Genomic DNA, 12514 nt, shown 5'->3' on the forward strand with positions numbered 1-12514 from the left:
TTCACTGTATTTTTACCCTTTGATCTCCTGCCAGTGCCTTTCATTGGTTGAAACAATGAGCAGCCTGTTGCTGTGTTTCTTCAAGCTTCGTTTTAGAACAGTATTGAGAATGGTAGAGGGTAACTATGGAGGAGTCATTAGAAACTGCCTTCATTAGGTGTTCTCAGTACTGTGTGTGTGTGTGTGTGTGTGTGTGTGTGTGTGTGTGTGTGTAGTGTATATGTATGTGTATAGACCAGAGGTTAATACATTGTGATGTGTATTATATGTATACCTTTACATATGTGTATGCATGTATATAGATTAGACATTGACAGTGTGTGTGTGTTTGTGTGTGTGCATGTGTAAAGACCAGAGATTGGCATTGTGTATATATGTTGCATGTACCTGTTTATGTATATGTGTATGTGTGTAGACCATAGGTTAATAGTTTGTGTGTGTATTGTATGTACACCTTTACATATGTTCATGCATGTGTATAGAACAGAGGTTAATATTATGTGTCTGTCTGCCTGTCTGTCTGTGTGCAGACCACAGATCGACATCTTTACTTTCTGAGTCAGAGTTTTGGCATGTACCTGGGCCTTGCCACTTAGGTAGACTGTCGTCTGTCAAGTTGCAGGCATCCTCTGTTTTTGACTCTTCAGTGCTGGGATGGCATGTGTGCGCTGCCTCACTTGGCCTTTTTGTATAGGTGCCAGGCATCAAACCTAGGTTCTCATGCTCTGCCTTGTATTCTACCAACTGAGCTACTTGCCCAGTCCCCCTCCTCTCTTTGCATGGGTAAGTTTGGCTGCATCCAGGAGATTATACAGAAAGACAGAGGGACACTTAAGAGATGTGCCTGTGAGCGCTAACTTTAAATCATGGTCGTTTAGAGACCTTGAGGTAGAAATATTCCTAACGAAATTTGGATGTGGATGGGTGGACCCTCGCCTTTCTTTTCCTATTAGAGGAACATGCAGTAGTTTCTCTTTTTGTTTTTTCCACTGTGGTTTGTTTAGCACTAATGCTTTGTTTTTATTTCTGTATTGGGCAGCCTCTAGTGGTCCTTGTGGAAATGACACTCAAATAGGAACCCTAAGTCTTACCAGATTATTATTATTGTTGTTGTTGTTGTTGTTGTTGTTGTTATTATTATTATTTTACATCTTGTCTTGTGTCCCTACATCTTTTTGTTGTTTTGTAGTCCACCCAATGTCAAATGGCAAAGATCATGAGCTTCCTTGGAAGGAGTGGATGGAAGGATCCATGAATGGATCTCTCCATTTTTACTACTTGTGCTAACATTGCTAAGGAATGGTGCTTGGTTCTAAAAGGGCTCTATGAAAATATCCAAAGGTCTAGAAACAGTGTGCTCCAGGTAGACAGCCAGCAAGTCTTGCAGTTCTACACAGCACATCAAGTCTATATTTTTGAAGAATAGGAAGAGGGTATTTGGAAAGACATTTTTAAGTTAGCAGGAAGGGAACATGACAGAAACAAGGCCAGAGGGAAGAGTCATGATGATCCCTTGTTTGTGGTCAGAGGCTGTACAATTTTTCTGTTCTTTCTTTCTTTCCTTTAAAAAAATGCAGTGAAATCTATTGGAGGTATTAAGCAAGGAAGGGACATCCTCAGCTTCTAGCTGGAGGACGCGGCACGGGTGATCATGAGGAAGAAGAGTCTAAAGGCTAGTGTTTATATTAGTCTGTTCGAGGAAGGGCAAAGATAAAAACTAGGCTGGGTTTCATAAGAGTGGGTGTAAAAGAAGGACTCTGAAGGTGGAGCCACAAGATCTTGCCAATGGATGACATGTAAGAAGAGAAGAAGAACAAGAACTAAGAATTCCTGCGCAGTGCGGTACTTCGTTCTAATTTGGGAAAGTTTAAGAAACTGATGATGGCCAATAGTTTATCTTTCACCTTGTGAGGCTCAACGGGAAATATAGCTAGATGTCTGTGTACCTGTTAAAACTGAGTGCTTCTCTTCTGGGATGCCACACTTATTTGGGTTTTGAGCTCACTCTATTCTATTCCAGCTTTGGAGGAATTCTTTACATCTCTTGTGAAGCAAGAGATGGTGAATATGCCCCGTGGGATATATCACTCTGCATTGAAGGGAGGCATCCGCGCAGACCAAGGGAAGACGGTAGCAGGAATCCCCAATTTTGTACTGAAAATGTATGAAACAAACAAGCAGCCAGGATTGAAACCTGGCCTGGCAGGTAAGAACACTACATGGTGGTGAAGTGCACGTTCATAGTGTCATGCCTCAACTTGTACTTCCTGTAGAACTGTAACAAGTTACATGGTAGGACATTGCTGTTAACATTTACACACAGGTAGAAAAGTTACAACAAACACCCAGACTTGAAAAGGAATTAGGAAACTGTAGACGTAAAGACAAATGGATAGCTTCAAATTCCAAAATGAGGAGAATATTTTCGACAGTTTCCCCCCTTTGTGCATATTCACTTGATTGGGAGCTGGCTCAGGCAGAGGCCAGGCCTGTTGGAGAAAAGAGCAACCAGTGGCCAGCAAATGTGTGGACGCAGTTTTAATGTTCTTAGCCATTGTGGAAATGAAATCATGACTCCACTGAAATTTCAGGTTTGCCGAGTCAGAGGGGCCATTATCAACAGAACAAACAAGAAATGCAGGTAAAGACACAGTGAGCAAGGGACGCTCATACACACTGTTGTTGGAACTGTAGATCAACTTAGCCACTATGGAAGGCAGTATAGATGTTTCCCAGAAGGTGAGAAGTTGAACTGCCTTATGATCCCTCTGTACCACTTTTTGGTTTTACCCAAAGCAATCAAAATTAATATATAATATAGTAAATATAATATAATATAATACAATATAATATACTTGTACTTTTATGTTTAGTATGTCACTGGTCACAAATCAGCTTGTGCCCATCAACAGATGAATGACTACTACTACTACTACTACTAATGATAATAATTATATATATATATATATATATATATATATATATATATATATTCTAACATAAAGAGCAAAATCATGTCATTTGCAGGAAAACTGTATGTCACCATACTAAGTGAGTGGCATAGTCAGAATGAGGAGGCTATACTGCATGCTTGCAATCTTGATTTTAAAAATAGGGCATGGAAGTAGAGTAGCCCGGACAGAGGAAGGGTGCTGAGAGGAGGTAGGAGCTCAGAGGTGATGATGGCATAAACATGATCAGAGCACATGATGTGCATTTATAGAAATGACACAGTGGAGCCAATTATTTTATGCAGTGAATGCACCAATAAAGATCATTCAGAATTTAATTGGAACTGCACAATAGCAAAGACAAACCATGTAACAGCTTGTAGGATGTAGCTTCAATGTTTTTTTCTGTTGGCTGATTGATTTTGTGTGTGTGCATGTGTATGAACAAGTGGATATGTGTGTGGAGATGCCCAGTGTGTGTGGGAGTACATTCGCCCATGTGTATATTTGTGGAGGGAGGCCAGAGGAGGACATACCATGTCCTTTTCCCACATTATCCCTTTGAGACAGAGTTTCTCACCGAACCTGGAGTGGTGCTAGTAGCTAGCAAGCCCCAGGGACCCTCCGGTTTCCCTTCCCACAGCACTAGAGCTTTAGGTGTACCTGTGTATACTATGGTTGGCATGCGTTTGTGCATGCTCGCGTGCATGCTCACTAGCTGGAATCCAGACTTAAGTTCTCACGCTTTTACCAATGGAGTCATCTCTCTAGCTACCGCAGTGGTTTTTAGAAGGGAATGGTCTTAATTTGCTTTCCATAGCTCTGCTGAAATACCATAGCCAAAAGCAAACTGGGGGTGGAGGGGATTTATTTCCCCTTACACTTTACAGTCTCTCACCAAGAGAAGTCAGGGCGGGAGCTCAAGACAGGAGCCAGGAGGCCGGAACTGAAGTGGAGATCACTGAGGGTGCTGGGTGCTGGTTCCCTGTTCCTTACCCAGCCCAGGGGCAGCACTGGTCACAGTAGGCTGGGCCCTCACACATCAATCATTAATGTTAGGAAAATGCCGCACAGATTCTGCTGCAGACCAATCTGATGGAGGCGTTTTCTCAGTTGAGATTTCTCTTCCCAGGCATTTCTAGCTTGTATCAAATTGGCAGAAGCCTAGCCAGCACAGAAATGTATGCTTTCAATATGCATATTAGAAACAAGGAAAGGAACCAAATTTCTCTTTGAAAGAGCCTAGGAAAGAATAGCAAACCAGAAGATCATAAAAATCTGTGGCCAAAGACATAAAGATGCTCATAAAGTGAAGACTTTACAAAATCTGTGACTATGGAAGGCTGAGAATGCCTTTCTGAACAACACCAAAGGGAATGCTGCTTCAGATCCTGCTCTGCTAAGAAAGATAAACGCCACAAACAACTTTAGTCACTATCCTTCAAAAATTACCTGAGAGACAGAAGTTCCTCAAAATTTGAAACTGATAGGAGAAAGACAGGGTATGAACACTTTAACCTAATAATTTTCCTACAGAGCTTAGATACAAGTGGCTTCTTGATGAATTCTTCTAAAATTCATTGAGAAAAAGGGAAATAGTACTGAATTTATACAGACTATAGCAGGAACATAGAGAAAATGAATGTTTCTTTATGGGACCAGCATAACATTAGGATCAGAAGGTGACCGTGACGTTACAAGACAGGACCTTATTCTCCACCCTTTTCATGTGAGCGCAGGTGGAAAGATAGGGTGGGGGGAGGTTGACATGAGCAATATATGTAAAGGGTAAGACAGAATTAATATAATGTTTCAAAGCCAATATGTTAATTTAAAAGGCTGACCAGTCTTTAAGTATACTCAGATGAGCAGGAAAAAAAAAATCTGAAAACTTTAGTACAAGTTCATGATGCCAAAAAGACTCCTTGGAAATTATGTACAGATGGAAACTTTTGTTTTGATAAGGAGCAACCACCAATTACCAACACGTACTCATAGTTGACCCTGCTGTCTGATAGTGGAGAAACCTCTGAGTGCACATCAGCACTCTCACTCAGTACTAGGCTAGAAGCCATAGCCAGTGCAGTCAGCTGAGGAAAAGAAGTAAAAAGAAACAAGACATCCATTACCTGCAGATGACATGTTTGTGTTCATAGACAATCCTAAGTATATTAGGATTAGTAGCTGAATTCTATTCAGCAGGTTGCTGCATATCTATCTATATAAAGATTGATATAAAAATCAGTTTTATGTTATATATACTATAATGAATAGAAAATGAAATGTAAAAACTGTAATAGCATTATAAATATTGAATATCTAAAACAAAGCAACAACCAGTATGTTTTCAGCTACAGAAATAATATTGAAAAAATAATAAGTATAATGATGTATATATATTTATGGGATAGAAGGCTGCATATTGTAAGAATTTAAGGTCCCTTTAAATTAATATATAAATTCAAGTAAAAATCATAATTAGTACAGTAAGTTTTTTGGCAATTAACATTCTCATTTGAAACACTGTGTGGAAATACAAATACCCAAGAATAACCAAGGCAGTCTTGAAGAACAGCAGCAGCAATGTAGGAAGACAGGCACTATCAGATGCCAAGAACTGTTATAAACTCACAGTAATTGGTAATGGGGCATTAGTGCTTACCAAAAGAGTACAGCACAAAAATGCAGCACACATAGTCATGTTGTCAATAAATCGATAGCAATGATGGGGATGAAAGCCATAATCTCTGTAATTAAAAGTTCTACTGTGTTTATTTTTATTTACTTCTTTTGTGTCTCTGGTGTGTGGTCCATGTATACACATGTGTCATGGCTGCACATGTGTGCACTTCCATGTAGGGAGTAGTGTTTTCCTTGGTCTTCTACCTTGTTATGTGAGTGAGGTCCTCTTGCTGCACCTGGGCACTGGTTGGCTCGCAGGATCCACCTGTCTCTGCCTACCCAGTGTCTGGGCTCCAAACAGTTGGCACCACACCTTGCTTCTATATCAATATTAGGCATCATGTCTTCACAGTACCAACTAAGCCATCTTCCCCGATCTGAAAGCTCTAATTTAAAAAGAATGACAAACATATTGAAGATGTTTACGATGTACATATCTGATAAGGACAACTGAAGAGTGCACAAAGAACCTTGGCAAAGTAATAAAAAGTACCTAATAGAAAACCTAGAAACCATTTGAATTGGCACTTAGAAGAGAGGATATTCCACCATCCCTCATTTCCAGCGTTAACTGTAGCTCACTGCAGTAGGAAGTCTCTCTGATGAAAGACGGGCTCAGCACTAATCCATGAGTCTGACAGTAGTTAGAAGGCCCCTTGACTGCCAGACCACTGGGCAAAACTAGTAGGCGGTTCCTCCCTTGGGTCTTTGACCTTCGCAACCATACTCTTGAACAGACTATTGACATTTAAGGGTGCTGGAGACGGGTGTCACTTTCTTCAGTGTTGTAGCCTAAGTGGCCTTTGCTCCAGGAATAATCTCCTACCCACGCTTGGGCAAAAAACTATAATTAAACTCATTGGATCACATGCAAAAGGGAAAAAGGAAAATAGAAGGGAGCTTGTTGGGGAGGGGGGGGTTCCAGGAGGAAACGGATGGGGATGAGAAGGGATCCGGTGGAAATGACTAAAATTCACACCGTCCAACAGGACCTCAAGAGGTGTTCAAATGTCCATTGAACATATGAGTAGATAGTCCCCTTTAACATCAAGAAAGCTATAATGAGATCATGTGTCATAGCACTGGAATGGACAAAAAACCAGAAAATACCAAGTGCAGGTGTTCCTGTAGTCCCGTGGTTTCACATCTGAGGACTCAACCAACCAAAGATCAAAAATATTTCTAAAAGTTTACAGTTGTCCTGAACCTGTGCACACCTTTTCTTGTTATTAGTCCCCAGCTTGTCACAGCCAACTGTTTATGCCACATCTGTATTGTATTTATTATAAATAATAGATGTCATAAGAAATGCAGGAGGAAGTGAATAGGTTATATGCAAATACTATGTGATTTTATGTAAGGGACTTGACTATTCATGAGTTCTGCTAACCACGGGGGCTTCCGAACAGTTCCTTGGGGATGCCGAGCAATGGCTGTTGGTGAGGTGACGAGGGCAGCTGCTACAAATAGAAGTTCCTATGATATTTTGAAAATTGATTCGGAACAAATTCCTACGTTACTTGGAATTTTATTTTTACAGACTTTAAGCCCAATTGGTGCTACCAGAGACATAAGTTCATAGTAGTACTGTTCATCTAGTGTTTAACTCAGGGGCTATGCAAACGCGTGCTATGTAAAATGAGTAGAGTTGTTGCATATTCACGGGAAGGGGCATGATGAGAAGATGAGTAGACTACAGCTGCCAGCAAGGGCAAGATGATTCTCAGAACAATGAGGCTGCGTGAAAGAAGTCACATGTGAAAGCATCCGTGGTCTAACTCCATCCATAAGAAGAGCCGTGATAGGCAAAATGGCTGTTAGAAGCTATGCTGTCGCTGAGTTGGAGGTGTGACAGGAAGATGTGCCCAGAGGCTTCTGAGATGCACATAGTGATTTGCTTCTTGATCTGGGTCCTGCTTAAACATGTCTTCTCAGTGCAAAACAATAGACTGAGCTGTGTTTATAAAGTGTGCACTTTTGTCAGTCATATACTAAGGATAGATGTTGATAATGTTGTAGTCTGTATATTTTATGTCATCTTGGTCCTTGAATATGCCTTTTCCTTGACTCAGAATTACTACATTTCCTTAAGTTACCTGGGGTGGCCATAAGTTACCTCTCAGGTACTTTACTGGCTTTCTTGGCTTTTGATCGCCTTGGGGCCTACCTGGTGCTGGAAGTTCAGCTAAGAACTCAGTTAGCCATAGCTACAAAGGCAGGGAAAGCTTGGCCAACCAAAGGCCTGCTGAAGCCCATGTGAGGTCAGATTGTTCATGTGCGGCCATAGACTAGGGGCCTTATGTTATTAAGAATTGACATAGATTAATATGTGCACATACTTTTATTTAATGAAACTTATTTTAGAATAAAGTTTAATAGCACCAATGGTTTGTGAAATGTGAGATGAATGCAAATTATAAATTTTCTTTTTTGTAAATATTTATACTAATAAATGTTAATTTTAAGTTATTATAAGTAAGTTACATTTTAAATGTTAATATTTGTACCACATCTGTTTTTTTCCCTTCTTCTGACACCAATATTCAAAAATAATAATTTGTGCAACAGTTTATGTTTTTATTCATAATTTTTCCATATAGATTTTCTGACTGTGGACTGCTGAGAATATAATTTACATTTATTTTTTGTCATTGAAAATGCTCATTCTGAATTTATTTCTTTTGAAAGGTGGCATGCTGTTTTGTTACGATGTTGCCATGTATCAGAGTAAAGATGGCAAGCCACTGAACCGGCTGATGGCCAGTAGAGGGCGAAGCTTCAAGCAGACCACCCTGGCCCTCGTCCATGAAGTAGGTGTTGCCCTGTACCCCATCCACCTCTTTGTGTCCTTTCCCTCCGTGGGTATGAACCTGATTTTGTTTGGAAGGGTTTTTTTCCTCTGCCACAATAAGTAAAGGTTGCTTTTAATGGCTGACCAAATAGAATACGGAGTCCTGTGTTTCTTGAGTTGACACTTCCCCACTGCCCAACAGAGTTATTAGGGAGAGGCCTCGAAGAGTTTACTTGTTTACTTATTTCAGCAATGCTTAATTTACATTGTTTAGATTGAATTTTAGCTTAAAGAAAAAGTACTGCCCATTTCTTACTCTTAAAAAAAGATAGGTTATATGTGTGTACGTTATAGCATACCTGTGCGTGCCGTGATGCACGTGGCGCTCAGAGGACAATTTGCAGGAAGTGTGTTTCTCCTCTCATCGGATGGTTTCTGGGAATTGAACGCAGGGCATAAGACTCAGAGGCAAGTGCTCTTGTCTGCTAAGCCACCCTCTGACCCCTCTCCTTTACCTTTTTAGTTAGTTAGCTTATAGCTGCATGCTTGTGACACGTGTAGAATTTAGAGCGCAACTTGTAGGAGTCAATTTTTTCCTTTTACCTTGTGCCGTCTGTGGGTGAAAGTCAGGTTGTCAGGCTGGGCAGCAAGCAAGCGCCTTCATTGTGGAGTCATCTTGCTGCCTCCTGCAAAGTGCCTGAAGTCTTTTTTGAACACAGTGTCTCTCATTCAGTTAGAGAGAAATCTGCGAGGAGTAATGTTTCTCTGGGGAAAAAAAATTGTTTAAACCAAACAGAGGAAAGCAGGTTATTTCTCTATCTATTATTAGTCTCAGGCATCTCCTTAGTGTGTAAAAGAAAGATTTGCTACCTTTATCACCTAAAGCTCTGTATGTAGGTATTTTTAGGACAAATCCAAGTTTAAACTGTTTGGGGAAAGTGGATTTGAAAAGTTATCAGAATGGAAAAAATTTTAAAAGGCGTGGGCTAGTAGAAGCTATGTTAAATTTAGGTAACGTATCAGAAGCTGTAGGATGTGCTGCACATATGACAGAGAACGTGTCTGGGTTAAGGTACTTGTAGCTTGTGTTGGGGAGGGCCTAGAAGATCCGAGGGGTGAACACATGACAGTAGTGTTGGGGAGTCACTTAGCATTTTGAACAAAGCTTTGTGAACTGTATGATGGGATTGCATAGTTCAGATTCGGTTCACAGGGCCCAGTGGTTCGCTGCGAATACTGTTTGTGGAGGCTAACTGCCTTAACTGGAGACTGGGGTCAAGCACCCACATGATGCAACTCACAACTGTCTGTAACTCCAGCTCCAGGCGTTCAGCACCTTCTTCTAGCCTCCATGCATGCACATGAACACACACACACACACACACACACACACACACACACACACACTCACTACCCCCCCAGGGGTAAAAAAAGGCATAGAGGGAATGATCCATTAGTTTCTCAAACTATTTAGCCAGAAATAATGACAGTGTTGAAGAATTGACTAATAACAGTTGCAATAATAACAACTTACAGTTAGTGTGTACTTTAACAGTTACTGTGTCACTACTCCTGCACATAGTGTACACACACATCCCTAGCATGATGTGTTTCAGCTTACTGTTTGTTGAATTTTCTTTTGATGGTCCAAAGGTTATACGGCTTAAGTACAAACAGTATTTTGAATTTTCATTTTTCTGTCTGCCAGCAGCATGCAGAACAGTATTCTCTCTTGATCTTGTGCAAGGGTAGCAAACTGTAGTTCAGCCAGCCACATGACCACTGCGATGAGCTGCTGGATGTTGCAGTGTGCTACTGTGTGGCTGAGCTACGATGCCTGCCTGCCACGTTAGGCTAATTAAGCTCATTGTCAAGTTAGGGCATTTCAGTTTGTAATGCTTTATTAGGACATGACCTCAGAATTATAAGCAGAGGAGCACAATATATTCATTCATTTAATCTCCACATCCACGTTCTGAGGTAGATCCTGTTAATTTGTTCAAGATCATAAAACAGCTAAGTGGAAGAGTCTGGAAACTGAACCCTGGAATTCAATTTCAGTTTCTTACTGTAAAGCTTAGCAACCATATCAAGTGAATTAAAATTTTTTTTTCTTTATTAAGTCCACAGCTTTTACTTATTTACTTCTTGGCTTTGTGTTGGCATTTCTGATTTACCAGTATCACCACTCTTAAGTTTTAGAGCCACTATTGAATAAAACATGGGTTACTTGGATACAAGCTCAACAATACCTTGAAAGCTGATATGGCAACCGAGGAGTCGCTGAGTGAGTAAGGACTGAGGGGCAGGTAGTGCATACAGCATAGATGCACTGGGCAAAGGAAGGCTTCACATTCACAGTGGCGCAGCACAAGGTTTCCTCAGACTGCGCAGGACAGCATGCAACTTCAAACCTGCAAATCACTTCTTTGTGGAATTTTCTAGTCTAATTAACCGACCCATGACTGAGAGCAACAGAAATCGTGGACAACCAAACTGCAGTTAGGGACGATCACTGCACCCTTCCAGGTCAACCAGAAGCATTTAAAGCTGGCCTTGACTCTTAGCTTTTCTTCTTGCTCTGGCTTCTCTTGTTGTTGTTAGTTTTGTTTAGTTTTCCTGGAGTCTGCTCGGCATTTTCTAGAAGTTTCTTCAAACCCTGCTTTGTGTCTCTGAAGTTTGTCCTGAGGGTCTCATTGTTTTACAGGGTAGTGGACCTTTGCTTCGTTTCTGGTTTTTGGTGGTTGTATAAACATTTTCATGATAATTCATTACTGAATTGTTCATATATTCTTTGTGTTAACATCTGTTTTGTCCTTTACGTAGAGAAATAGTTAAGAATGTGATTGTTGGGGCAACTGGTGACTGCAAGTAGAGCTTTATATAGAGCTGGAAGACTGTTTCCCAGCGTCTCCTTGTGAGTGCCACTGTAATGTACCAGAGTTCTCTGCCTGCATCCCTGCTAATCACAGGAACGGTTAGCTTTAGAAACTGTAGAAACTGTAGATGGCTCATTTCTGTACTGATGAATGGTGTTCAAGATCTTCTTATGGGTCTGTTTGTCATTTTTGGTTGTCCATGATGTGTCTGCTCTGATCATTTCACTATTTTTTTTTCCCTGAGAATTTATTTCCTAAAAAAGGACTATACACATTTTGGATATAAATCGTACATTAGAAATGGATTTTGAAAATGTTTTTACCTAGTCCTGTCATTTCTTTAACAATTACTGTCTTTTGGAAAATCACATTTTTAATTTTTTAAGACTCTAGATAGTCATATTTTTCTTTTTATGGCTCTTTCTTCTCTGAAGCAAGATTACAAAAATTTTTCTTTTCTGCTTAATTTAACTTTTATTCATTAATTTTTAAAGAAAAGGTATAATTCACACATCCTAAGACCCACTCATTTTATATACAATACTCAAAATATTTGTCCATGTTATAGCACACACTGGGTCTGCATTGCTTTATGGCAGGTCAGTATTTTACTGAGTAGGCATCCCACATCTAGTGTGCTTATTAGACAGTTTGTAGATAGGCTCTCTCTTCACGTAGGAATTTTACACTTTAAGGCGTGTGTTTTAGGCTGTGGTCCCTCAGAGTTTAATGTTTATATAAGGACTGGTGACTGTCACTGTAAACACAGTCTTTGCTGGATCAGCTGAGCTCCTCTGTCAGCGGTCATTTCTCCCCTTCCAGTATCTTCTGCCGGCCACTCCTCCTACTTGGGGGTGTGTGTTTTCTATTTCTGTTACCATGCTCTATATTTCTGTACTTTTACCCAAATCATAGTTTTGTGGCCTAATGTTTATTACTAGCCCTATAATTATTATTATGGTATTTTCTAACCCACTAGCTATCAATGAAACACAGACACCTGTTGTATTTTAAAATAGCCTTGGTTCACCTGGGGCAGGGCAGATGTTAATCCCCTAAACTACCTCCCATAGTGGGACAGGTATCCCGTACCCTGCCCAATCCTATGCCATCTGCTTCTAATGATTCCTATCGAGCTACCTCCCATCCATAATCCCAAATACTTGCTAGTTGTCATCATCTCCATCCACGCTGGCCATGTGCTTCTTCCT

General features: G+C 40.4%; 1 protein-coding gene across 3 annotated transcripts in view; it reads left to right on the forward strand.

The window, feature by feature from the left end:
* FOCAD (focadhesin) overlaps nt 1-12514 on the forward strand; it is a 301056-nt gene that overhangs the window by 198421 nt on the left and 90121 nt on the right. For all 3 annotated transcript variants that reach the window (XM_084773534.1, XM_084773535.1, XM_084773536.1), the window contains 2 exons: nt 2021-2206; nt 8322-8443. In XM_084773534.1, the coding sequence (XP_084629660.1) occupies nt 2021-2206; nt 8322-8443 (308 nt within the window). The remainder of the gene's footprint in view (nt 1-2020; nt 2207-8321; nt 8444-12514) is intronic.

The sequence above is a fragment of the Acomys minous genome (assembly GCF_964271855.1).
Source record: "Acomys minous genome assembly, chromosome: 1".
Lineage (NCBI taxonomy): Eukaryota > Metazoa > Chordata > Mammalia > Rodentia > Muridae > Acomys > Acomys minous.